The 27,699-nt window shown below is 37.2% G+C and overlaps 3 protein-coding genes across 7 annotated transcripts; all 3 read left to right on the plus strand.

The window, feature by feature from the left end:
- Positions 1-9,199: 9,199 nt before the first annotated feature.
- On the plus strand, positions 9,200-10,863 carry LOC122030967 (RHOMBOID-like protein 3). Of its 2 annotated transcripts, none has more exons than XM_042590016.1 (5): positions 9,200-9,575; positions 9,690-9,853; positions 9,965-10,128; positions 10,205-10,458; positions 10,554-10,863. In XM_042590016.1, the coding sequence occupies exons 1-5, from the start codon at positions 9,310-9,312 to the stop codon at positions 10,675-10,677; spliced, it is 972 nt and encodes a 323-aa protein (XP_042445950.1). In that variant the 5' UTR covers positions 9,200-9,309; the 3' UTR covers positions 10,678-10,863. The 2 variants fall into 2 exon arrangements, with proteins under 2 accessions (XP_042445950.1, XP_042445951.1); XM_042590017.1 differs by having other exon boundaries at positions 9,201-9,575; positions 10,566-10,863.
- A 176-nt stretch (positions 10,864-11,039) lies between these two features.
- LOC122030966 lies at positions 11,040-21,890 on the plus strand. Its single transcript, XM_042590014.1, has 12 exons — positions 11,040-11,608; positions 11,766-11,884; positions 11,982-12,088; positions 12,177-12,264; positions 13,800-14,988; positions 15,088-15,142; positions 15,238-15,319; positions 15,457-15,537; positions 15,702-15,806; positions 15,894-15,943; positions 20,755-20,908; positions 21,722-21,890. Exons 1-12 carry the CDS (start codon positions 11,476-11,478, stop codon positions 21,788-21,790), a joined length of 2,232 nt encoding a protein of 743 aa, XP_042445948.1. The 5' UTR covers positions 11,040-11,475; the 3' UTR covers positions 21,791-21,890.
- Positions 21,891-23,484: 1,594 nt separating this feature from the next.
- LOC122030942 ((3S,6E)-nerolidol synthase 1-like) lies at positions 23,485-27,696 on the plus strand. Of its 4 annotated transcripts, XM_042589982.1 has the most exons (8): positions 23,549-23,688; positions 23,800-23,876; positions 24,778-25,042; positions 25,812-26,184; positions 26,419-26,637; positions 26,785-26,923; positions 27,014-27,250; positions 27,324-27,696. In XM_042589982.1, the coding sequence occupies exons 2-8, from the start codon at positions 23,832-23,834 to the stop codon at positions 27,609-27,611; spliced, it is 1,566 nt and encodes a 521-aa protein (XP_042445916.1). In that variant the 5' UTR covers positions 23,549-23,688; positions 23,800-23,831; the 3' UTR covers positions 27,612-27,696. The 4 variants fall into 4 exon arrangements, with proteins under 4 accessions (XP_042445914.1, XP_042445915.1, XP_042445916.1 ...); XM_042589980.1 differs by lacking the exon at positions 23,800-23,876 and having other exon boundaries at positions 23,485-23,688; XM_042589981.1 differs by lacking the exon at positions 23,800-23,876 and having other exon boundaries at positions 23,485-23,688; positions 24,778-24,967.
- The last annotated feature ends 3 nt before the right edge of the window (positions 27,697-27,699 follow it).

A 27,699-nucleotide genomic window follows, 5' to 3' on the forward strand; every position in this document is an offset into this window, starting at 1 on the left:
GAGCAATTTTACTTGGGGGATAGAATTTATCAAGGAATTGTTGCTCACATTGTTCCCAAGTGGTGATACTGTTGGGAGCCAAAGAATTCAACCATTGCTTGGCCCTATCTCTCAAAGAAAACCCAAATAATAATAACCGCACTGCTTCTGAAGGAACACCATTCATTTTCATTGTCCCACATATTTCATAAAAGACCTCTAAGTGTTGATTAGAGTCTTCATGTGGTCCTCCATCAAATTGATTTTGATGCACCATGGAAATAATTGCAGGTTTGATCTCAAAATTATTTGCCTCCACTGAGGGTCTTGAAATACTAGATCGAAAACCCTTAGCATAAGGTGCTGCATAATCCTTTAGTGGTATATTAGTCATGTTCAAATGCTCTTGTTCTTCAATTTGTCTCTGCAGAATTCTTCTTCTATGAAATGTTCTATCAATTTCAGGGTCAAGAGGAAAAAATTCTCCTGCAAAGTTAGATCTTTGCATACACAAGAACAAGATTGCAATAGAAACTCAATCAAACAAAGAAATTAAAAACAGAGAAAGGTAAGATTGGAATGTTAGAAAAAAAAATGTAGAATTAGAATTGCTACAAAAGAATTTCCAAGAAGTTAGAAAGTATACAGGAAAATGAAAACAGAAAACTAGAGATTAGTTACAAATATGCAAATGAAAAGAAATAGAAATGTTATGTTTAGTCTAACTCAATTGATAATCTCCAATGTTATAGCGTAGTCCCCGGCAACGGCGCCAAAAACTTGTTACGTTCCGCAAGTGTACGGAAATGTCGTAAGTAATATAAAAGATTATCGTATCCACAGGGACTGGAATAAGCACTAGAAATATCTCAAAGCGAATTAGCTAAACAACTAATCAATTGGTTTCAAATGTTAAGGATGAAAAACAAATCTAAAATGAAAGATTAACAAACAAGAGTTTGGGGTTTGAGTTATGATAAAGGGAGTTTCTAGGAGTTTTGGTTTCTTTGTAAGATCTCTTGAATGTATATGGTTTACCAATTCTGATTTCTCAATTGTCTAATATTTGTAGAAGGTTGTTGATTCTCTCTTGCAATAGATAACCGGCTTAGGACTGAAAAAATGTACCTAAATGTGATCAATTAGATATGAACCTGCGTTGTCCTTACACAGGATTGCACCTATTACTATGCTTTTCTCGGATATCAACATAGAAGTTCATAGCTTCTTAACCCATAAAGATACAAGGATTGAATCATAAAATCTATCCTACCCTCTTGAATATTCTCATTTCCCCTTCAAGGTTATCCCTCAAATGTCCTTACACGGGCTTGCACCGTCACGTGGATCCCTCAGAAAATCGAGTGAGAGTTAATCTCTACAAAGTCTATAAGATATCCAAACAATCAATCAAGAATGAGAATTAAACCCTAATCACAATTAATCATTCAAGATCCAATCGATACAAACTAGGCAACATCATAGAAACAAAGAAATGATAAATCCACAAGAGTTTACATCAATTTATCTCACAAATACTCTCTCCATCCTAGAAAAAAAAGATCTACTCCATAAAACGAAGAAAGAAAACCAAAAATAAGAAGATTACAAGCATTTCTTCAATCCCAATCCAAGAAGAGGAGAGAAAGAAAACTTATCTACAATATAGCTCCATCTTTGGATCCAATCCTCGCTCCCGGAGTCGAATTCGCCAAGATCTCCCTTTAGATCGCCCAAAAATCCTCCCAAGAATGGGAGGAATCCACCAAATCTTGCTTTCTCCCAAAGGGGAGAAGATCCCCTTTCAAATCTTCAAAGAAGCTTTAAATAGAGGGGGGCTTTCGGGCGCCACACGGCCCCGAGGCATGGCCGTGTGAGGTTCACACGGCCAGAGCCTTTCCCCTCTCTGCCATCCATACACGGTCGTGTGGTGTACACGGTCGTGGACAACTCCCATCAAGACCTCCAAGCACGGCCGTGTAGATCCACACGGCCTGGACTGCCCCAGCTTCTGGAAACCTGGCACGACCGTGTGGTGCACACGACCAGAACACTTTTAAGCGTTGGGAACCCTGCACGGCCGTGTGATGCACACGGCCAGGGCCTTCTTGGTCTCTGGAAACCTTACACGGCCATGTAGATCCACATGGCCATGTAAGGATTGAACTCTGATTTGCTTCAAAATTTGGCACGACCGTGTGAGGTTCACACGGTCAGGCCTTGTTGTACCTGTATCCTGCACACTCACAATGCATATCAAATACAACAATAAACCTAACTTAAATCTTTGCCCAAACATCAAAACCTAGGGTACCCAGATTGCTCCAACACAAGTTCCTTGTCTGTTTCTCCTGGTTGACCACACGGCCAGAGCACTCCACCCAGGCAGAGCCGTGTGTAGCACACGGCCAAGTGCTTTCTCCAATGCTTAGCTCATAAGTTTGTCCAAGAATGTAGAATCTTCACCAAATTCAACTCCTGTGTACAAAAAATGCACAAAAAGTAGATCTCCGAATAAAAAGAGTAAATATGCTAAAAGAAAAGCTGGAAGTATAAAAATGCATAGATCAAGCAAGCTCAAAGTATGTAAATGTACGTCAAAACATGCATAAAAGTATATAAAATCTACGCACATCAATGACCTTGTTGTAAACGATTAGGAAATGAACTTGCAAAAACTAATTAGTATGCAATGAAGATATAACTAACTAATGGAGCTCCTGAATTATTAATGAAACTGATCAAGCTTGAGATTCTAATACAGAATTAACTATGAAACTTTGAAATGTAATCTCAACAGAAATCAAGAAACAGAGATCGTCATCTCAGTTATTAACTACAACAAAATTCAAAACTGAATGGGGATTTCTATAGAAAAATGCAAATGAAACATGTAAGCAAGAATTCAAATCATTAAATCTAGATGAAATGAACATTCACAAACTCAAATCAGATTTCCAATCCCTTCTCTTTGCCGCTGTGCAAAGGAGCTACTGGGAACACCCTTCTAGCTCTCAACGGATCAAATCGACCTTTCCATCCCGTTATCGTGACACGCCAAGCTCCAAGGAACGCCCTTCAAGCTCGCGACATCATTGTGCGAAGAACAGGGGAATAATGGAAGTTGCAACTCTTCAATCGATTGATCGGATCGACTCAAAAGCTACAAATGGAAGTGGAAGTGGATCTGATGTATAGGCTTCAGGGAATACCCTTCTAACCTCTATGAATAACTGGAGTCCACAGATCTGGGGAACGCCCGTCAATCTGTAGCAATCTTGATTGCTCGAGTGGGAAAATCGCAAATATGGGGAACGCCCTCTGCTTGCGATCCGTCCTTCGCTTGTTGATTGCCAGATAAAGTAGATTTCACTAATGAAGATGGAACTGGAATATGAGATCTGGAATGTGAATGGAGCTTGCGACCGTGAGGAGGAAGAAGATGCGGCACGGTGAACAGTAGCACAAGACACTGTTGATCGTGCCGTTTTTGTGTTTTTAAGCTCAACTTCGGACCGGTTTCCAGTAACTTGGTTTGGTTCAAGTTCAATAGATCTGTACAGCAACAACTGACTTGATTCACCAGATTCAACAATAATTTGGATCGGGTCAAATCCATGTCCAAGCTAGTCAACTTGAGTGCATCCAAATGTGATCAATGAGACCAAATCTTTACCTATAACAAAGATTAAAATATATGAAGCACAAATCATGAATTTAAAATAACTAATTGGATTAACTCAGGTTAAACCTTGAATGAACAAATCTATCTCCAAAATTACTTACTCAAACTAAAATAACCCCAAAGCCAAATAATTCGAATCAACATATTAAACCAATTTGATAATTCATCAATGAGCGTCTCGACGTGGGATCTATTTCGGATATGATCTCCATTCTTGAGGCGTGTACCATTGACTTATCTTTTAATATTGTCATTCTGATATGCTTAGTATGTTATAACTTATAGTAATAGTTATGTTGATTTCTGTTTGGTATGTCACTACTTGATACTTGTTGCATGCTTTTTATCTGTTCTGCATTTATGTTTTATTACCCTCTTGATTATTGTCATATGTATTTATGTTCATGGAGGTAGTGACATACCATGTCTTATTATGTACCGGACTAGTTATTTGTCATACCATTTACCTTTTTGGGCATACTTTATAGATGTGGATATGGTCAGGATTTACATGCTTAGTGTCATGCACCATATTGCATGATTGTATGCTGAGCGATTGACAGCTCTATTATTGTTGAGCTCATCACCAGTTACATGGATCTGCATACACAATCACTCATGGGTTAGTGGTATATCAGGTAGGGTGTGTGGCAGTTTACTTTGTTAGTGCTCCGCTAGTCCACTCATAGGTAGCGTGACGCAGCGTGGTAGCACGACAGGGATCCCTCCTCTGGACTGTCTCAGAGAGATGAGAGCATTGAGCTCCCCCACTTATGATTTGGGGTAAGAGGATAGGTGTACTTTGACAGCACTCGGTCACTCATGAGCAGTGATGGTAGAGTGCACAATTGTCACAGCCCTACCCACTCGGTCTCACCATCATGTGTGAGATGGTTGACTGGTGTCAAGGGTGACCAAAATATGTCATTTGCATCATATGCATGATTGCATTTATTACTTGTGTTTGCTGTACTTTGTTTGCTGCATATTTAGTGGATGCATATGATTGACATACATACAGGAGATATGACATTTTCAATCTGACGATCTTATTATTCTGATAGGAGATCCTGGTGAGTACAGCTTCTCCTATTTTCTTCAGTTTTGTATTTTCCATTATTATTCCAGGAGACTGTATGCATAATTATTACTATTGGTTATTTTCTACTATGCATGTCAGCTTGGTATCCGCTGAGTGTTGGAGTCACCCCATTGATATATTTTCTATTTCAGGTTGATACTGTTAGGAGGTTCCAGTCGCTAGTCCCCACTCTGAGTTACGACGGTTTTCTATCTTTGAACTTTTGGTTTCCTTGTTATGTTCCTACATACTTATGATGTGTGGTTATACTCGAAGATTTTTATATTGAGTTTTGGTCTACTACCTTTGTTTTTCCTCTGCGATGGTTTTCCGTTGTGAGTTGCGTTTTCCTCGAGTAGTGGTATAGGTTTATTAAACTGCGTGGTTGTGAATTGTTGTGTAGTCAGCCGAAGGCTGAATTATAACTGCGTGGTTGTTTAAATATTTTACTGTATATGTTCCGACCGTGTTGGCTGAGGTTTGTGAGCCCTGAGGGCTATGTAGATCAGTTTCATATTGTCATCCGTATAGGGGAGATGCTGTCAAAATTTTCTCAATAGGGACTCCCCTAGGACGTAACACTATCAAAATCAGGAAGGGCCAGAACTGGTGCTTCGGTCATCCTTTATTTGACCAGTTGAAAGCTAGCCTCTGCTTCTTCAGATCATTTGAAATACCTTCCCTTGAGACACTCGGTGATAGGAGTAATTAGAATGCTAATATTTATGATGAACCGATAGTAGAAAGAAGCTAAGCCATGGAAGCTTCTGACATCATGTAAGGTCCTCAATTGAGGTCTCTCTAAGACTGCATCTATCTTTGTTTGATCTAGAAAAACACCTTGAGACACAATAAAGCCGACGAAAGTTATCGATGTAGTAAAGAAAGAGCACTTCTTCTTGTTTACAAATAAACACTCCATTTTCAGCTTTTCGAAGACATCACGGAGATGATCAAAGTGTGATGCCCATGTTGGACTGTAAACGAGGATATTTTCAAAGTATACTATCACAAACTTTCCCATAAAGGGTCACAAGATCTGATGCATAAACCTTATAAAGGTACTGGGCGCATTGGACAGTCCAAAAGGTATGACCATCCACTCATATAGCTCATGATGCGTCTTGAATGTCGTCTTCTATTCATCACTAGTTCTTATTCTGATTGGTGGCATCCACTTTTAAGGTCAAATTTTGAGAAGATATTAGAACCGGATAGCTGATCCAATATGTCATCCAAGTAGGGAATTAGAAACTTGTATTTCACTGTAATCTTGTTGATGACTCTGCTATTGACACACATACGCCATGAGTCATCTTTCTTCAGTACTAGTAGGGTAGGAACTGTACAAGGGCTCATGCTCTCTCGGATGTGTCCCTTTTCTAGCAACTCCACCACTTGAAGCTACAATTCTTCTGCTTATTTAGCGCTAAGGTGATAAACTGGCCGATTAGGCAAACTTGACCCCGGAACAAGGTCAATCTGATGTTGAATATCACACATCAACGATAGCCCATAAAGAAGATCCTCCGACATCAGCTCATCAAAATCCGCTAGCAACTAGGTACTTCGGCTGGTAACTCGCGTCCATGGTCAGAGTAATGCTTTAGTATGGTAGCAAAGCATATACAACTTCTTGCTCTACTTCATCTAAAAACCTAGATATAGAAAGTAGATTAATATATTTAGCTATCAGAATTGGAGTAGTTCCTTCCTGCCGTGACACTAACACAAATTTTTTTTCCTTTGACATTAAGGGTATTCTTCCACCCATCATGAGCAACACTGCGATCATACTGCCAAGGTCACCCTAACAATACATGACATGCATCCATGATCACCACATCATACCAAGGACTATCAAAATATTTGCTAATTGAAAAGGAAATGATGCATCGTTGGTCAACTGTTACCTCACTTTCTTTATTCAACCAAGATAACTTGTAGGGTTTAGGATGACGATCTGTCTTCAATTGTAATTTCTGGATAGCCTCTACGGATATTACATTCTCACAATTGCCATTGTCGATAATCATCTTGCAGACTTTATCTGCAATAGTGCAGGTAGTATAAAAAAAATTAGTTTTCAACTAATCGTCCCCTGAATCTCCCTTGGGAGTCAGCAGACTCTTACGAATGACCAAAGTCTCATGAGCATCGCCATAAATCACTTCGTCATATGCTTTGTACATCAAATTGCCAATTATTGTTGTATCTTCTACCACCTCTTCCTCGATCAACAAGTTTTTACCCTTCGGATCAGTAGAAGAGGGCTTCCTACATTGGTGCGTCATATGTCCTTGTTCACCACATTGATAACATCTGATAAGGGATTTAGAGTAAACCTGTGGTGACCTTTGTGGGGGTCGTTGTGATGGCTGCTGCGATGACTGCTATTGTGAGGGACGAGAATTTTGAGGGTAAGCTGGCCGATTGTTCTGGTCGCTTCTCCCCGCTAGTTTCCTATTTTGTTGCTTTTCAACCACCAGTGCATGCTGAAAGTCCTCTGATACCATCGAGAGTGAATGAATACTAAGGGCATCTTGCAAAGCCAAGCGCAGACCCCCTAAGTAACGTTCCACTTGCTACTCCTTCGTCTCGGATAGATTATTTCGAGCCACCGGCTGGAAAAACTCTTCTGTATATTCGTCGATAGATTTCGTGCCTTGTCTTAATAAGTGAAGTCACTGGAATAGAGTTTGGGTATAGGCGAAGGGAAGGAAGTGTTCCTTCATATTTTCCTTTATATCTTTCCAAATAGATTTTTGGGGTTTACCTTGTTTGTCCTGCGAGCACCGCATTTGTTCCCACCATGTTGATGCTCGCCCTTTAAGTTTAATGTCAATTAACTTCACTTTCATCTGATTTGGAACTCACTTGTAGCCGAAGATCGACTCTACTTTATTGATCCAGTCAATGGAGTCCTCTGCTCGCAATGAACCAGAAAATTCGGGTAGATCCCAAAATCCGAAGTCTCCAGTAGACTCCTCTCATTCACAACGATCCTGAGGTGAATCCTCAGTGATATGAGTTCTTGAAGGAAGACTCATATCCATAATTTAAAATCTCATGATCTTCGAGATCCCGCATTGCCATATGCTGGGTTAAATCTGCAACTTACCTATGTAAATTCTCAATCGTCATTATGTCCTGGATGCTACGACCATGGTGCTCAATTTCCTCCACTGAAGCTTGCCTGTTGTTGCGACCGCGACTATAACCATGATGACCTGCCATTGGATCTGTTGATGACCTTCACGTGCTCTGATACCAACTGACACTGGGCATGATAGCGATTATCCTGCAAGCTGATGCAAAAAGAAAAATTGAGGATAAGACAAAAAGAGGAACATCCAAAAAGGAAACTTTTTATTAAAACTTGAGGGGTTAATCTCTCAACATTTAAACATGACTCTTATATATACCACAACCTAAGACTCAAATAAGGAAATACATTATAATAATTATAATTAACATATCTTAATTTCAATCTCATAAAGAAAGAAAATAGATTTTTATCTGAAAGAAAAGTAATTAACTTAACGATCGTAATAAATTAGGAATTATTATATTTTTATTTTTCCGCTATGCAATTTTTTGTGAAAATGTCTAAAGTACACATCCGCATCAAACTCATAACCCCAACAACTACGTGAGAGTATTTTCCACCAACTTCGCTAGGAATCGCCACTTACCTATTTTTGTAAATCTATCACATAGTGACTAGCTCGGCTATGCCCTGGGGTAGCATTACAATGTAAATTGTAGTAAAAGATGATTACGCTCACCCTAGATGCTCTTTACAATCTGTCTTCAGATTATGTGAAGAGAGGTAAATCATAAAGTTAGCTTATAGTCGACCGCTAAATAACTAATGGGTAGGAGGAATTTTTTCTAAAGGACATGTGTCGATAAAAAATTAATTCCTACTTTATTTTAGTAAATATATTCCCTTCTAATTAACTAGATATTCTGTGTGGATAGCGTTAGAACGTAGGTGATTGCTATAATAGTGTATTAGTGTAGCAATTAATGACTGATGAATTTGATTATATTGAAGTGATTTTAATCCAATTTTCAGTTTAAATAATTTTAAGTAAGTTTATAAGTTAGTTTTATTGATTATTCCTAAGATAATCGATTGGATTTTACAAAAATTTTTCATCGACCATTAGGATAAATAAAAAAAGTACATATGATGGTCAATCTAGAAGTCTAGCATTTAGCATCTTTTGATTATACTCTTTATTTAAAAAAAATATATAAATATGTTATAGTTGAGAATTAAAGTATGAGTGTCTAACTGATCATCTAGATGGATAATATTTTTAATCAGTCGTAGTGAGTTATTTCAACATAGAGATAAAATGTAATACAAACAAATAATAAGGAGATATGTGTAAAATTCCGATGGAAAAGGACCCTTCCTCAGGAGCTGCTTAACTTCCCCAGCTCACCGCCCTTCGAAGCCAAACAACCCTCGCTGGATTCCACATTTCCACCTCCCCCTCCTCCGCCTTAAACCCCTCGACCTCCTCCACCGAAGCTCCTCACTCTCCCCCTGATGGCCGACGTCGAGGCTAGCAGGGGTGGAGCCGCCGGCAAGCGTCGCGGCGGCGTAACTCATGGATACGGGGAGCAGCGCGGCTGGACGCCGTGGCTGGTGCCGCTCATCCTTGCGGCGTGCGTGGCGGTGTTCGTGGTGGAGATGTACGTAAACAACTGCCCTGCTCACTCCCAGGCCTACGGCTCCTGCTCCGCCCGCTTCCTCCACCGCTTCTCCTTTCAGCCAGTCCGCCAGAACCCCCTTCTCGGCCCCTCCGCGTCCTCGTAAATCCACCTCCTTTCTCGGCGTTTCTGGTTAAAAGTTTGGATTTTTAGGGTTTAGCCAAATCCCCCCTTTGTCATCTATCTGAAATTTTTGCGATTCTCTTTCTGCTTCAGATTGGAAAAAATGGGGGCTCTTCAATGGAGCAAAGTAGTCCATCAGCATCAAGCTTGGCGGCTTGTCACCTGCATCTGGTTACACGCAGGACTCATCCACCTGCTCACGAACATGCTTTGCTTGCTCTTCGTTGGAATTCGTCTCGAGCAGCAATTTGGATTCGGTATGTGTTCTTGAATCTGAATTTAACCTCTGTACTTCATTTTTCACAAGGATGACAAAGAGCTCTCTCTCTCTCTCTCTCTCTCTCTCTCTCTCTCTCTCTCCTTTGCAGCTCGCATTGGATCAATATATCTTTTATCAGGCATCGGTGGCGCCCTTCTTTCTGCTCTTCTCCTGAGGAATGGCATTTCTGTTGGTGCTTCTGGTTCTTTGTTCGGGCTTCTTGGAGCAATGGTCTCAGAACTCATCATAAACTGGACAATCTATTCAAATAGGGTAATTGTGTACCCTCAAACAATCTCCAGCTTAGTTTGGCACCATGGTCTCTGATTGATTCGATCTCCTTTCGTAGGCTGCAGCTCTGTCGATTCTTATAGTCATCGTCGCGATCAACTTGGGCATTGGCTTGTTTCCTCATGTAGATAACTTTGCCCATATCGGAGGCTTCTTGTCAGGTTTCCTCCTTGGTTTCGTTCTACTGATCCGGCCTCAATTTGGTTGGATGGAACGCGAGGATCATCTTCCTTTTCCAGCCCAGATTTCGTCCAAATACAAAGCATACCAATATGTCTTGTGGTTGATCGCATTGCTTTTGCTGGTAGCTGGGTGAGAATTCTTCTTCATTGTTCTTAGTGATCGATCATCTCTGTTGCTGTTAAGTTGTTAGATCATGTACTCGATGGACTAACACTGCGAGCTAGTTTCTTCTGCAGATTCGTCGTCGGATTAGTCATGCTCTTCACCGGAGTTAACGGAAATGATCGTTGCCATTGGTGCCACTACTTGAACTGTGTGCCGACATCGAGGTGGGTTTGCGAGGACTGAACAACTCCGGGCTTTCGCAGGGTCGAAGGGAACATCGAAGCAGAGTTGCAAGAAGATGTAACATTAAGAATGAGCTCTTACAGTGAAGTGAAACTATAAGAGGTATCTTTTTGGTTCTAGTCAGATGTTCGGTGTGCAGATATAATAACGACATTTTCTTGGTAAATCTGATAAATTTTCCTTATTTATTTGACATTTATATTGATTTCTCCTTCAATCTCCTCTTTTATATAATCACTATTCTATCGTCAATCATTCGTAATCGTCGCTGGATATGATCGAACCAAGTGGACAGAGGCTCTGCGCATAAAGGCGAGTCGGAGGCTTTGCATTCTCGTCCCTGAGCTGTCGTTCCATTAACTGGGTTATAATTGGACTATATTCATATCATAGACTGTGCGTGGGCCACGTAGGCCCAAACTAGCTCATTTAATTTAGTAAGGTCTCTAACAACGTCAGTTTCGAATTCGGTATTCCATTTGTTCACCAAGTGGGGACCACCCCTCCATCACTCGAGAGACCTGGCCGCTCCATTGGCGGTCAAATCGACGGTCAGATAGCTACTGACGGTGGACCGGAGTCACGAGCGAACTTCATCCGACGGCGGGTATCAATCCGGCAAGCAAAGCGCACAAATTAAACCGATGGGTTCGTGGCCTCTGGGTTTTCCATTTTAATCCCTCCACGTCCCTCGCCGCTTCTTCTTCTTCTTCGATTCGAGCCCTCTCCGGCCTGGTGGTGGAGAAGAAGAGCTAGGGATTCTCGCGTGGAGATCGGAGAAGGAAATAGGAGGCGGCGATGGAGGAGGCGGAGGAGAAGCGGAAGGAGGCGGAGGAGACTCTCTACAAGACCAAGGTGGTCCACTTCCTCGGCCGCGAGACCCCGATTGTGCTCCAGAACGACAACGGTCCTTGCCCTCTTCTTGCGATATGTGAGCGCTTTCCCTCCATCTCTCATCTCTTCTCTCTCTAGTTTTCCCTAAACCATCAAATGCGGGTTCGGTGGAAGCGCATCTTATCTGATTAATCTCATTCTGATTGCCGTCTGGGATGTCTGATGCGGTTTGGTTATTCTTTTGGTGTGGGTAGGCAATGTTTTTCTGCTGAGGAATAATATCAGTTTGAGCTTGGACGCATCGGAGGTCTCGCTGCAGAAACTGCTTTCTCTTGTCGCGGAAAGGTTGATCGATTCCAACAGTAACGTGCAGGTTAAGAGTTGGAATTTGAGACGGTGCAAGTATTTACGTATTTATTTATATTTCTAGTTGTATTGACCTTGTGGTTATTTTGTGCTCTTCTCTGCAGGACAAGAATGATGAATACGTCAATAATCAGCAACAGAACATATCTGACGCAATTGATCTTCTGCCACGGCTCGCTACAGGGATTGATGTAAATCTGCATTTCAGGAAGTGCGTTGTTACTATTGCTAATTTCTTGCTCTCGTCATGAAATATTGCTATATCAAAGTTATAATAGTGCATGATACTAATTGTATAGGATTGACGATTTTGAGTTTACACGTGAATGCGCCATATTTGATCTCGTTGATATTGGTCTGTACCATGGTTGGATTGTAGATCCCCAGGTAACATCCTTGGCGTTCTGGTTCCTTTTGACCCTTTTTTTCAGTTAATGTATTTGCTAGAAGTTATGCACATGATTCTGCTATGCACTTGGTAATTCGAGCATATGTTCTTGATTGACATAGTAGCCTGATACATCCGCCTGTTGTCTTTTAGTAGTCTTTTGCATCATGGTGATTGACACAGTATGAATTATTACTTCAATAACTTGTTTTGTATGATTGCTTGATAATCTATTGAATTTTCATGTGCAATTGAACGGATGCCTTAATGCAACTATTTTTTTTAGTTACCAGTTTTGAATAATAATTGACTGTCAGAAGGTTGGTTGCCACATATTAAGAACTCATTGAATGATGCACAAAATGTCGCATGTCTTCTTGAAGTTAGGGTTCTCTATCCTTGACAAGGATTTAAGTTGTGTGCGTGAGGACATTTCAGTGTTCTCTTATTTAAGTTGTGTGCGTGAAGACATTTCAGTGTTCTCATCTCATGTTAATCACAACACTAAATTTATTGTGTTTCTTCTTTCCTTACTGTGCACGTTTACGTGTGCTCGTCTGCATACACATGTGTGTGTGCATGTGTTCTTATCTCAGTTTAATTGCAACAATTTATTTTATCATGTGTGTGTGTGTGTGTGTGCATGTGTGGGGGTGCTTGAGTGTGCATGTGTCTTGGTGCCCAAGTGTGCGTGCATGCGTGCATGTCAATTAACGACTTAGTGGAACTGTCATTTGCTAATGCTAGACTGCTTTAACTCCAACATAGTCTTTGGTTGACAGGATAAGTACCATGTAGAAAGTTTTATATGGACAACAAAAAAAAATCCTTGTGACATTTAAATTTCAGCCAAAAAGGATAAGTATAATGGGAACAGTTTTTGTACAGATATGAAATTCACCAGGATATGCACATTTGCAGCTAAAAGTTGACTCATATCCATGATCCATCTACTATGAAAATGTAAAGTGCAGTATAATGAAAATAAGTCACAATAATTATCTTCAGTCATTGTCTCCAGAACAACTACCGTCTTGTTGTCATGCATTTGCATAAATAGCTTCAGATGATTGACAACTCTATCTAGACTTCTACTGTCTTTCTGCACCTAGTTGGATGAAGAACAACTGAACAATTCAAAAAAGAAAAACTATACTGCATGAAGAAAAGTCGTGTATGTTTCCAGTATATAAGGCTTTATTATTATTATCATTTTTGGCAACATCTTATATTCACTGTGCACTATAAAAAAAATCCTGTCTTAACATACTATTTTTCCAGTCACTTCTATATCCTTCCCATCATCTGAATATTTCATGATTTTGTGTGTGCTGTGCTCCTTGCTGTATTGGTTCTACACCCTAATGGTTAAATGGATTGGCATTTGTTTATGCCATTGGGTTGTTAATTCCAATGGCTCCATGTGGCTTTACTATAATAAATTGTAGAATGCTTGTACTGGTTTAGCCTCTGTTATAGATTAAAATTTGTAAAAATAAATCTGTAAGTCTGGCTAATTTATGCGGTATACTAGGATGTTTACACTGCAGCAGCAATTGGATCAAAGTCTTATAACACTCTCGTCGCTGAGCTTGTTGCTTTTGAAGCAAGGAAATGTGAAGCAGATAATAAGGGCAAAGAGGAAGGAGATTGTGTTGATTTTGTTGTTTCAACTACTGCTACCTTAGGAGTTCCATCACCAAGCCTTTCAAGAGGTAAATCATTTGATGACCATTGGGTTTCAAATCCTGTTGAGCAACCAGGGAGTAATGGTAATATCCAAGAAGAAGAGGAGCTCATGAAAGCCTTAAATCTCCCAAGGGCTGAAGTTTCAGAACCTTCCAGTGCTTCCATGCTTGGTTTAGATGGAAAGGTTGATATTCAAATATCTACTTCTCAAGCTCATGCTGATACTTTAGGGATACAAGCTACTGATGCACCTCACACCATTCAGCAACCGAGAGGTAAAGATGATATCCAAGAAGAAGAGAAGCTGATGAAGGCCTTAAATCTCTCAACGGTTGAAGTTTCAGAACTTTCTAGTGTTTCTCTGTCTGGTTTAAATGGAAAGGAACATATTCAGATACCTATGTCTGAAACTTGTGTTGATTCTTCAGTGGTGGAAGCTACAGCTGTACATCATGAAACCAACCAGTCAGTATCTCAAGGCTGCAATGAATCTCTCAGTTTGAAGGGAAATATGTCTTCAGAAGATGGTCCTTTGCTTTCCAATGAAACTACTGAGATTCATAGTGGTTCTTTGCTTTTCAATGAAGCTACCGAGATTCATAGGAAGGAGGAAGCCCCTGAAGGACCTCTCGTTAATGAAAGATATAGCAAATCAGAGGAAATTGGTACTGCAATGCCTGACCAGGCTCCGAATGTAGAATCTTCTAGTCTAGGTAGCTCAGACAGGTGCTGCAGTTACCAGGACCTGGTTAATGTTTCAGTAAATGATCCTGGTAGCTTGAGCACAGATGCAGAGAGTAGTTTGCAATCCTCAAATGGGAAGGAACTTTCAGAATTTTCTGCGATTGCCGCTTCAAGTGTCCAGGAGCATGAACCTATATATGAAGGAGAAGAAACCATTTTTGAATCAGGAATTTTGTCATATGCAAATAGGGAGCCAGTCTATGAAGGTGAGATAGTACTTGCTGAGCAGGCTGAGAAAAAAGAAGACTGCCACACTGTAAACATAAGGGATGTTGTTGATCATAAACAGTGTAAGGCGATTCCTGGTCTTGGTTTTTCAGTAGATTATTGCATACTGTCTTGGTATTTTCATGGAATTCTCAGCGATTATTGGTTATAATTCTATCTAGGGCAACTCATAAAGAATTTTCTAGAACACAATGCCAGTCAATTGACAATTTACGGGTGAAGTTTCCTCACTTTTTGGTGTATAGGTAAATCATATCCAAACTAATTATGGATATACTTATATTGATCTACTGTTTGTCTTTTGTTTCCAGACTGTTTTGCTTGCAAGAAGATCTTAAGGAGAGAGAACTCTGTGTATTCTTCAGAAATAATCATTTTAGCACTATGTTTAAGGTAAGCAAATCAGTGGAGTCCGTGCTCTTTTTCTTTTATTTCTACTGGTTTGCTGATTTTGTAAGTGACAGGTTAAGATAGAGATTAATTTAGTGAAATTGTTTTTCATGACTTTTGACATTTTTTTACTTCTATAGTTTAATGGCGAATTGTATCTCTTGGCTACTGACCAAGGTTATATGAACCAGCCAGATTTGGTTTGGGAAAAGTTAAATGAGGTATAGTTAGTCCGATGGAGTTTGATTCATCCTTTCTGCTTCTATTTTCTTATGTAATGGAATATGATCTATTTATTAATGTCATGTCAGCTTCAAATTTTTTTCTTTATTATATTCTTCAAAAATTATAATTTTTCTAACTTTATTTCTTGTATATCCTGAAGGTCAATGGGGACACTGTTTTCATGACCGGCCACTTTACAGAATTTAAGGCTGACAATCAAGTCCACGACTCGTGGAATGAACAAAGTGCTGTGACTAGTACAGCTGTATGTATTTTATCACCACAATTAGGTATAACTTTGAATGTTCATTGTAAAAAAAAGTTTTGATCATAATGATTTATCAACATGCAGGATTATCTGGCAGAGCTTGAGAGCTCAGATCCCTCTAGTTCAGCTTTTAGGTATGCTTTCTTTGCTTTTATGTATCAACTGAATTGCATACATGCTCTCTGTTTAAAAGAGATAAGATTTCTGTTAATTTGCACAGTGGAAATACATACCACACTTTTGTGAAAGGGGTTTTCAAAAAATAATCTAGAGGAATGAACAATATAACACGGAACAAAACCTTATAATGAGGAAAACTTATTAAATTTAAAGAAAATTTTAAAAGAGGGGATTGGTTCCTTTTTGCTTATCCTACTTTCCTATTTTGTCTTTTGTTAAAAAAGCTTCTTAAAAACTTGTAAAAGCTTAACTTCCTACTTAAAAGTTTCATATCTAAAACTTTTCTAATTTTAAATTGCATCTTCCCATCAAGTGGAATTGGATTCTAGCCTAGTTGTTAGCGTCTTCAATTTGGTGCGTCCTTTACCATAACTATGGAATAGAATTAAACCATTTGAATCTTGATCTTCACATAACATAATTTCATATTTTCTTTTGGTTGTCCTTTTGAGTAAGAAACACTATCATCTTCATTATCCTTCTAAACTTTTAACAAATTGATTTTGACTATATTGCTTTTTTGTCCTTTTTGGCCATACCTCATAGTAAAGAAATGTTGTGGCTGATCTAGAAGTAGAAAAGCTCTCTGTGTCTCTCTTGTAAAATGGCCAACATATAATGATGGAGGCTCATCTTCTCCTAGTAAATTAACATATTTTTAATTTGAAAATTGTACCAGTATTTAAATCTGTTGAAAACTTAATAAGCAAGCATTAGAACCATATTTTCTAAGAGATGTTGGAATGAATTTAAATTTAGAGAAGTCATTATGGAATTTCTTGGGCTAATGAATGTATAACGTATGTAGCTGTCCTTTAATCTATGATGTCCATCAAGATATTATTTGTAATAATTCTGGTATGGTCGTATCTCTCTTTCATGCACACAATTAAATTTTCAATTTGGTGGATGGAAGGAGAGATAAAGGAACCCAAATCAATATAGTCACAAGTTCTAGGCTCAAAAATCACTAGGAAGAGCATATACTGGTGGATGTCTTACAGAATCTTTGTAAGTCATCAATTGATAAAAGAGAAATTTGCGTTCCTAATTTGTCATTTGTTTATATGGCTTGGTTAATCATTTTGGGCCTTAGGCAGTCTGATAATTGTAGGTCTATGTCATGATTAATGACGTGAAATGCATTTTTAAAGCGGTGAATTGTCAGAGACAACTCTAGAAGACTTGAAGGATCATCAGTCACAAGTGATATGTCACTAAAGCAGTATGATTAGTGTCATGTAAGATGCTTTCTAAAGGGGCAGGTTGTTAGGAGGTTCTTTTGGTGTCAAGCACTGGAACCTATTTAAAGGTTCTTGGGTCTCTTAAGAAAGGGATCAGTGTGAGCAATAGAGGTTTTTATGCATGTAAAATTAGTTGTATTGAATGTTTCTTGACAAGAGCAAGTCATTAGTGAGTTTTTCTCTAATTAAGTATCAAGACTTAAGTAATAGGAGTTTTGTCTTTAAGAGAGGAAAATCACTAGGTAGGTAGGAAGTATCTCCTATCGTACTATGATTAGATCCATCTTCAGGTCTCAGTTTTTCTTCTTTAGGAAGTATTTCCTATTGTACTAAGATTAGATTCATCTTTAGGTCTCAATGTTTCTTCCTTTCGCTCTATTCATGTGACTTTGTAAGGGCTTGCGTGAGTTTCTGATATGATTTGGAAGCCTTTGTGGAAATAACATTCATACTACCATTCTATGTTTTGTCATCACATAATGCATATGTATCAAAAATACTAGGATGCTTCCATATGTCATCTAATATGGGTGAGGATAGATTTCTTAACTGTTAAGTCTGTAGTAGTTTATCAAAAGAGTGAATATGTTTGTTTTCATCCTTTTTCTATTAAATTGTCTAGAGCATCCAAGTTTCTCCTAAATCAAAGCTTGCTTTGCATTTTGATTTCAGAACCTTTGCAAGTAGGATATTTCTCTCATTCACTCATAATAGTGGTGCATTTTCTTTCATTATGTTGGTCTAAGATGACAAGTAAGTGTCAATGCACTCATAATACTGGTGCATTTTCTTTCATTATGTTGGTCTAAGATGACAAGTAAGTGTCAATGCACTCATAATACTGGTGCATTTTCTTTCATTATGTTGATATAAGATGATAATTAAGTATCAATGCTTATAAATTTAAGTAATTCATTAACTATGGCACAATGACAAAAATATACTGGATGGTGACTTATTGTATGAATGATGACTGACTAGGTCAAAGCAAAGAAGTTTTATATATTTGATTGGGTAATGATGTGTTTATCTAGATATGATGGATGCTTTTTGATGAATAGGGTATACGCTATTTTTGAGAAACTTTAATTAAATGTAAAAAACAAATTAAACTAATAATTTTCAAAAAGAGAGGCATGATTATACCAAAGTGATACATGTCCATCTATTGTTGCATTGCCCTATATAATCCTTTTTTCTCATAATTTGAAAGGTTACTTGCATCAAATCCGAAGTTCCTGTATTAGATGCCAACATGGTGGGCCTGCCACTTAATGTATCTTTTTTCCTGTATTCGTTTTTTTTAGAACACAACTTCAATTAATGAGAGGAGGGTGAATTACAAAAGGCTACTATAGCACCTGTAGCTACTCTATTAATTGAGTAACCTATACTACGAGAAAGAGGGATCTACTACCGAAAGGGTCTTTCTTTGATCGCTTCTTGATGATAGGTCATTGATATTACTTTTAGTGGCAAATCTGGGGGAGGGCTATTCCCTTGTGGAGATGGAGATTGGGCCGTAGGCTCCTACTGATGAAGCTCTATTAGTTATGCATCAACTTGATGTTGTGGTGGCAGACGGCTCGTCTAGTCACAACATTTTTAAGGATAGGGCTTGACGACTAGAATCTCATTGTGTCAGAGGAGATGGGTGGAGGTGCTGGATCTCTATTGGTGGCAAATTTAGAAGATGGTTTGTCACTTGGTCTATCGGTTGGTTCGTCTAGATGTGTGACAGGATTAGTACTAGGCTATGCAAGATCAAGCGGGTGGTCTTCCCTAGAGAGGGTGGGCAGATCCTCAAGCTGAGATGGGATTTGTAAAGGGGTATGCAGGTGAAGGTGGAAGGAAGTTGTAGGTCTCTCAATACAATATGCTTTTGATGACTCATCTCGTAGATGGTTTTAGTGATGGAAAAGATGCTGAAGTAGTGGTGGCTACACGTGGACAGTGGTAGGTGAGTGATGGTTATGTTGCAATAAATCGCAAGATTATACATAGGATGACAGTAGTTGTAGGTTACTAAACAAACCAAGGATTGTGTGTTGATGGGTGGCTCGAGGATATTTTGGCTTACAATGACTGTCAAATGAGGTGTAGGTCTCATATGCAGGTGAGAGCAGAGTAAAACGGGTTGATTGAGGTTTGTCTACCATAAAGAAGGTGGGGCACTAGTCGGTAAGTTATTGTTGAGGAGTGAAGGAGTTTGTAGAGGTGAGAAAATACGCATGGTGGCAAAGTTTGTGGGAAGCAGCAAAAATTGTCTCAATGAAGAGCTCAAAGTTGGTGCTGATGAGATTCTTGTGGAGGTGTCTAGCTTAATGTCATGGGAAAAAGTGGCTGAACGCATGAGAGATTATGAAGACATAAATGATGGTTGAGAATTGTTTCTCTTGCAGTTGAATCAAGAAGAGGAAGAAGCAAGATGGTCAGGAGCACAATGAACAGGAGAGGCAACATCGTAAATAATAATCTCACGAAGAATAAAAATTGACAAAAAATTATTAATTTCAAAGATAAATTAACTAGTGTAGTTTGGGTCTTTTTTAAAGGCTCCAACATTGATCTGTTCTCCTAAAATTTGAACAAGAAATAATCATTCCCCTAATTACTTAGTAAACAAATAATTATTTGCTAAAATAATTTCTAACTAAAATATAATATAAGTTTTACTGTTTTTTCTTCACCACTTCAAAATAATACCTTACGAATAGCTCATATTAGGCAAATAGATGGCAGTAGCTGTAGGTGAGGCTGATGCACGATAAAGAAAGTGGGAGACGATGCACTGCTGAAGGCCCATAATGTGGTTGTAGGAGTGGTGCAAGTACCAAGGGTCGGAGGCATTGAGATGAGTGTCAAGATATTCGCTGGAGGAAAGTTGATATGCAATGGAGGCAAGGTGGAGGATGATAGAGGGGGAAGATTGAAGTTGCAGAGAAAGAAGTTCATCTGAGGAACTTAATGAGCAGAAAACTCAATATACCCTATGGTGTTGACAGTTGCTAAGTGGTGGGTGGAGCAAAGTTTGCAAGCTTCCATGGTTGAGATTGAGTGCATGGGAGTTCGTGGATGTGTCAAATGATGGGGGCTGCAATTTAGATTACAACCACGCTAGAATCAGATTGAAGAGAAAAATACCTAGGTCTAAAAAATATAGCTTTGATAGCATATAGACATGTATGAGAAAGATGATGTAAACCATATTTGAAAGACAACCATTACAAAGCACATAAGGTTCATGAGAAACTCCTAAAATACCAACATGAGATTAATACACAACTCAACTTTATTAACATAAAAATATCCATTGTGTATTTTCTTTCATTTGCCAGGTTTTCTTATGACTGATTTTGACTATCTGAGGTCTTCGTTATGTGATACAGTTAAGTTGTCTCAAGAAGTTTCTGTTTCAAAAGCAAAGTGGAGGAATAATATATCATAGTTGCATTAGAAATTTTCTTACTAGCAGACTTTTTTGCCTAGTTTAGCGTAGCCTTTTTTTTATGTTATTGCAGTTCTGATTTGCAACTGGCGATAGCTCTTCAACAACAAGAGTTTGAGCAGCAGCCACAACAACAGCAACATCCTCAACAGCAGCAACAGCCGCAACAACCACATTCTCAACCATCATCTGGTACTGGCCGTTCAAAGCTTTCCAGTGGGCCTTCGGTATGTGTGCTTTTTGCAGACTTTCATCTACTTGGTTATATTGCCTAACTATATTATGTACGGGTACATAATTGTTAATCTTCAATAAACTTAGCTTAACTATCTGGTGCTTGAACTTCTTTCTTGTTCTACTAGTGGTTTTGTGGACTGGACTGCTTAGGAAAAAATTGGAGTCTGACCTTTTCTTTGTCTAATCATGTTCCTAGATGGGCATAGATGTCTGAAACGGCTTGGGCTAGTTGTAATATGTTGGGTTTATAGTAATTCATCTAGCAGACTAGCAAGGTCTGTATCTTATCCAAGCATGGACTGAGACCTAGGTTCGATGTTTCATCCTATTAATGGTCAAGTCTATGCTTTTTTCTCTGCTGAAATATGAAAATGCTTGGCTCTCTGCCCGATCCAACTCCTGCCTCTCTCACTCTCTGCACGAGCACTGTGCGGTGGAAGTAGGCAATCCTCCCTAACGACTCTCTATTCTTTTGTTGCCTCTACAACAACTAGCATAGCTTAATCTATTTCCCTTGTCCACTCTATAGGCATATGAAATTGCTCATCTATTGCACCCCTAAGCATAGAGACTGCAGGTTTGTTGTCAATTTGTTATTTCTAAAGCAATATGTTTTAGTAAAAGATTCTATGATCTATGGCATTTACTTAGTGATTCAAGTCATGGACTTCTTATGTCGTACTTGAAATGTATCAGTCCGCTACTAGTTTTTTTTAGTTTTCCTACTGTGCGCTCATTTGTTGTTAGTATTCTTGTTCATTATAGCTTGTTTTTATGGATTAACAAGCTTTACAATTATGCAGGCGTCCAGGAACTCCGGTGCGCTTCAAAGGAGCGAGTCAAAAACGAAAGAGAAATGCTGCATCATGTGAAGTTTGCAATACAGTCATGTTCACTTTTCTCAGTTTTGGTGTAGATAACATGAAGAGAATACTTCTGCAATAAATTGCAAATTTTGTGTTTGACTAGCAATTCTCAATTCTGTTAGGTCAAATAAGATCAAATAACTTTCGCTTCTAATCACAAGATCTTTAAACAGCGTTGTTCTGCATACTTATTATCAGAACAAGATGTGCAGAAGATTGACAAAATAGTAGATTGTAAATAAAAAGATCATATATGCTTGTTCTTTTTCTTCTTTTTTGTCGCCCAGATGAGCAAAAAAATAAAGGAGAGGGAAAGCAAAAAGATATAGAACAGCAGACTCTGGCAAGTTTGCGGCAACTCTTGGCTGCCTCATGGAACCTTGTGATCGCAAGTGAGGCTGTTTGTGCGGCTTTAAGCCTATTTAAATTAAAGTTATATATAAAAACTTATATAAAAATAAATAGAGTTGAATTTGAATGTGAACAATTGAATAAAATATTATAGATTTAAATTTTATTTAAAAGAAATTATTGAATATATTTGAGTTCATTTTGAATTCAATAATTTTCAATAAAATTAAATATTTTTTAAACGTGCTCTAAAATTTCATAATCAAGTTCAATGGCCAGATAGTTTAATGCAGCAATTAAGGGCCACACAGTTTAATGCAGCAATAAATGGATAGATGTTTTAGCTGTGTTTTCTATTAATAAAAAAATTGTTTGTATGGTCGATTCATAAATAATTTTATTATTATTTTTTAAATCTTTTGTATTTTTATTTGATTCATATATTTTTATCTTCTTAAATTTAAATAAATAAATTAGGTTTATTTTTTAAATTTATTTATTATTTGTTTTAAACTAGAAAAATTTAGATAACCTATGGAAACTTTTATTTTTAGAGATAGAAAATAATTCTTTTTCACTTTGTAAATATTTTATAATAAATTGCATTGGATTTTATAATTTTTTTTCTTCTATAGTACCTCGGCATGTTATAAATATGAAAGAGGTTAAGAATCAGTTTTCTTTTGACAAGGACTAAAAATGAATTATTTATTATGACTTTTTAATATGATATTATAGGATGAATCTCGAAAGATAGGAAATATCTCCCTCCAAACTATACATACAAGGGTAATAATGCACGGTAATTTTTTCTAAAATGATTTTTTTAAAACCATTATGTCAATAAAATTTTACTGGTAGAATTTAGATTATAGTATTAAGAAAAAAAATTCAAACTACAATTTTTTTTAGATGCGCGGCCATCAAATCTTCCGTGGACATCTAAATTTTTTTTTTCCGGTTTAATTATTTTTTTATACTTAATATTATCCCCTTATCCCTAAATTTTAAAAATCATTATTAAAAAAAATAAATAAATACGGTACGCGGGTCTCTTACGGCACTGCCCGTAGAATACGATCGAATTAACCGCACCGTGTTTGCTCGATCCTCCTCCTTCAACCGTCGGCCACCCAGTTTGATGCAGCAATAAACGGGTAGATGGTGTCGCTGTGCCATTATCTTTCGCTTACGCACTCAAATTACGGCGGTAATTTCCATCTCACTCTTATCATTTAATATATTTCTAAAAAAAAATTGCACGTGGCATTGCACGCGGAGTTTTAAAATTTATTTTTTCTCCAAAACTTAAAAGTTTTAATTCATTTCCCTTCATTCAATTGCAGTGCATGTTCTCTCTCTATATAACAATGTTCTTAGTGAGCTCTAACTCAGATACATCCAGTTGAGCTTCTCGTGCATGCAGGAACATGCAACGCTCTTCTTGTCTGCACCCTAAGTTTGTGGCTTCTCTCCACAACAGCAGCAGTAGTAATCCCCTTCACTTCCGGAAGCAGCAAACCACGAAACCCTACCATTACAATGATCATCAAGTGAGTGCTTAAATGCATATCCATATATTTTTTTGGTAAGTCACACTTTTTCCACCAATTTTAGTCATGTTAATTCTTTTTTTCTTCTTCCCATATTTAAATTGATCATAGGTAATTACCTAACTGGTGGCGGCAATAGTGACATGAAAAATGAATTTGGATATTTTTATTTTTTATGGGCAAATGAGGTACGTGGCAAATTTTTTAAGTCCATATGAATATTAAAATAAATAAGGAACACAAATTCAAAACCACATCACCTTACAAATTTTATTTCATTGATGGGTGTAATATTTTTTTTTAAGAATTTTATTTTATTGATTTTAATTTTAAGCTGGTGTGACTTTGATTTTGTGTTCCTTATTTATTTGAATGTCTAGGTGGACTTAAAAATTTTGTTAGGTAGATGATTTGTCCACTAAAAGTAAAAATGATCAAATTCATTTTTCATGTCAGCATCGCCGCCGCCAACTAAGCAATTACCGACGGTTGATTTGAATTTTGGGCAAAAAAAAAAGATTAAAATTGGGAAACAAAATATAAGTACTAAGAATGTGAATTTGTAGAAATAATGAGACTAAAAATATAATTTCCTCCCTTTTTATTAGAATTAGAAGGATTTTTTCCATTTATTATCAAAATAACATCATGTTCCTTCTTGGTACTTTTTATTTTTTAAAATACCCTTTATCAATTACTAGATCATAACAGTTATAATATAAACACTTCAATTTTAATCAACACTAGTAATACTAAGTTGTAATAACTACAATTTTTAACTGCTACAATATTGACACTTCATCTCTTATTAACACCTATTAATATTATATTGTAAACGCTTTATAAATCATACCTATTATAATATCGATAGTTTATTTCTGATCAACATTAGTCAATATTATATTATAACGACTATATTTGCTATACACTTATAGCAATTATGAAACCATAGTTGCTACAACTATATACGAGTTATGATTCTATAGCCGCTACATCCAACATCATCAAAAATAAAAATTTTCGAAAAAAAAATGAACTGAGATGGAATAGAACCCTGTTTTGGTATTAATTTTTATTCTCTTTTTGCAGAAAAGTTTATGCTTGAGGCACACTGATAAGCTACAGGATGTGAGAAGGATAGTCGATGAGACGAAAGGAGAGAAAGAGACACTCTTTTTGATTGATTCTCTTCAAAAACTATGTGTGGACTACCATTTCGAAGAAGAGATTGAAGCAAAGATGCATTCTTTGTATGAAAAACAGTCGAAGATCATTGATGGTGAGCCAAATAATATAGTTGAAGTTAGCCTTTTGTTTCGGTTATTGAGGCAAGCTCAATACCCTATCTCCACAGGTAACTTTACTTCATATTCAAAGACGGATGTTAATTAGGGCTGTCCTAAGATCTAGCCCAGCTCAATTTTTTTTGCTATTAAACTTTAATGTTATGGTTAACTGGAGAAAAATCTCCGATCACAACTTCAACTTTGCATGTAGTTCCTATGTCTAAACAATTTTATCTCTATTCTCTACATGTAAAATTTTATTTGCTTCAACTCTCTCATGCAAACATTGTTACTTAATTGTCCCTCATATTTTTTTAGATACAAAAAATCTAAAAATGAGTATAATTTTTCTTAAATTCAGAACTTTAAACTAGAATGATATATTTTCTATCAAAATCGCCCGTCATATTTGTTAGATACAAAAAGTCCAAAATGAGCATAATTCCTGTTAAATTTAACACTTTAAATTAGAATCGAGTATATTTTCTATCAAATTGAGTACTATTTTTTTCCTGTTTAATATAATTTTTCCTAAATTCAACACCATTTAAAGAAAATCTAATATATTTTCCATTCAATTAAGCACTATTTAAAGAGAATATAGTATATGTTCCATCCAATTAAGGTGGAATATACTTATTTTTAGACTTTTTGTACCTAAAAAATATGAGGGGCAATTAGATAAATTGATGTCTTTAATATTTGATTAGGGAGTGAAAATAAAATTTTTTTTGACATGAAGACTACATGTAAAATTTAAATTATGATTGGAGATTGCAGGTAAAATTTCTTTTAATATTAACTAATACTAAATGAATTTCTGTGTGTCTCTCTTAGATGTGTTCTATAGGTTCCTTGATAGAAGTGGTGAGTTCATGGCATCCCTTGCAAATCAGATGGAAGGATTGATAAGTTTATTTGAAGCTTCAAATTTAAATTTTGGAGGAGAATTAATGCTTTATAGAGCCAATGAGTTCAGTAGAATCCACCTCAAACCCTACATGACATCTTTGGATTCAGATCTTGCAGTACATATTAAACAGATACTGGAAAATCCATATCATTTGACCCTGCAAAGATTCAAAGCCAGGCAAATTCTTGATAATAATATCTCAAAATCTTATTATAATTTCAATATTGTAGAACTAGGGAAGATGGATTTCACCATGATCCAATCATTGCATCAAAAGGAATTAAAAGAAGTCACAAGGTAGTTCTTGTTTGCAGAGCATGTGAATTTAGTTTTAAATTTTATTTTTATTTTCTTCTACTTGTAAAATGGGAGTCTTAACACAACGATAAAATTATTGTCATGTGATCTTGATGTCACAAATAACCTCTTGCAAAATACAAGATAAAATTGCACGGCCATTTCATCATTTCATGCACTAAGCTATCCTGATTTTCTTCTACTTGTAATTATTTAATAGATTAATTTATATAGGTGGTGGAAGGAGTCAGGGTTGGATCAAGAGCTAGTGTTTGCGCGAGTTCAACCCTTGAAGTGGTTCATTTGGCCAATGACGTGCCTCCCAAATCCCAAGTTTTCGGAGTATAGGATTGTTTTGTCAAAAGTCATTGCATTTGTTTATCTTCTTGATGATATTTTTGATGTCGAAGGATCACTTGATGAACTCTATCTCTTTACACAAGCCATCGAAAGGTATATATAGTCGTGTTCAATAAATTTATTTTTGTTTCCATAATATATGTTTGTTAAAAAAAATAAAATAGATCCGTTATATTAACGGCTCCCTAGTGTCGTCCCACGGAAATATATGTTTGTTAAGAGTCACTAGACCAATGATAGATGGGATCATTCTTCAATGAATTCACTACCGGATTACATGAGAGCATGCTTCAAGGTCCTACAAGACACCATCAATGAGATTGCTCAAATTGTGGTCGAGGAACATGGATGGAATCCGATAGAGTATCTAAAGAAATCGGTATGAATAATTCTTTTTTTATCTTAATATATCTTTTATTATTCTTCTTATCGCCTAAAATTTATCAAAAACCAAACTTTTGCTTTGAAGTGGATACAATTAAGCAAAGCATTTTTAGTGGAAGCAAAATGGTTGATAGAAGATGAAGTCCCAACAGTAGATGACTACATGAAGACTTCAACAATTAGCTGTGGTGTTCCTCTTGTCTTGGTGTACACTTATTTTCTATTAGGGCATGGCGCGGGTAATTTATTGGAGAATCTTCCAAATCTTATATCTTGCCCCACGAGAATTCTTCGACTTTGGGATGATTTAGGAAGCGCAAAGGTACATAACTTTATAATTTTTAAAATTTATATATAAGACAGAAAATGATGAATTTATCGCGGGTGATAATTAGGACGAAGAACAAAAGGGAAGGGATGGTTCGTTATTGGCTAGCTTGAGGAAGGAGAACCCACATTGGTCGTCGCAAGTCGCAAGGGGAAAAGTGATGCAAATGATAGAAGAAGCATGGGAGGAGCTCAATAAGGAAAGCTTTAGTCCATCAGCATCAATGTTCTCTCGCGATTTTGTTATAGGTTGTTTGAACGCCGCAAGGATGGTGAGAGTGATGTATAACTACAGTGAGGAACATAAGCTCCCTATGCTTAAGGAGTATATAAACTTGTTGTCTAAACAAGTTTAGCACCTCACATGCTTAAGGAGTATATCAATTTACACAAGTTTGAATTTGTTTCTTTATATGTCGATTATCACACTGAATTTTGACATGT

Source organism: Zingiber officinale, chromosome 11A (genome assembly GCF_018446385.1).
Source record: "Zingiber officinale cultivar Zhangliang chromosome 11A, Zo_v1.1, whole genome shotgun sequence".
NCBI lineage: Eukaryota > Viridiplantae > Streptophyta > Magnoliopsida > Zingiberales > Zingiberaceae > Zingiber > Zingiber officinale.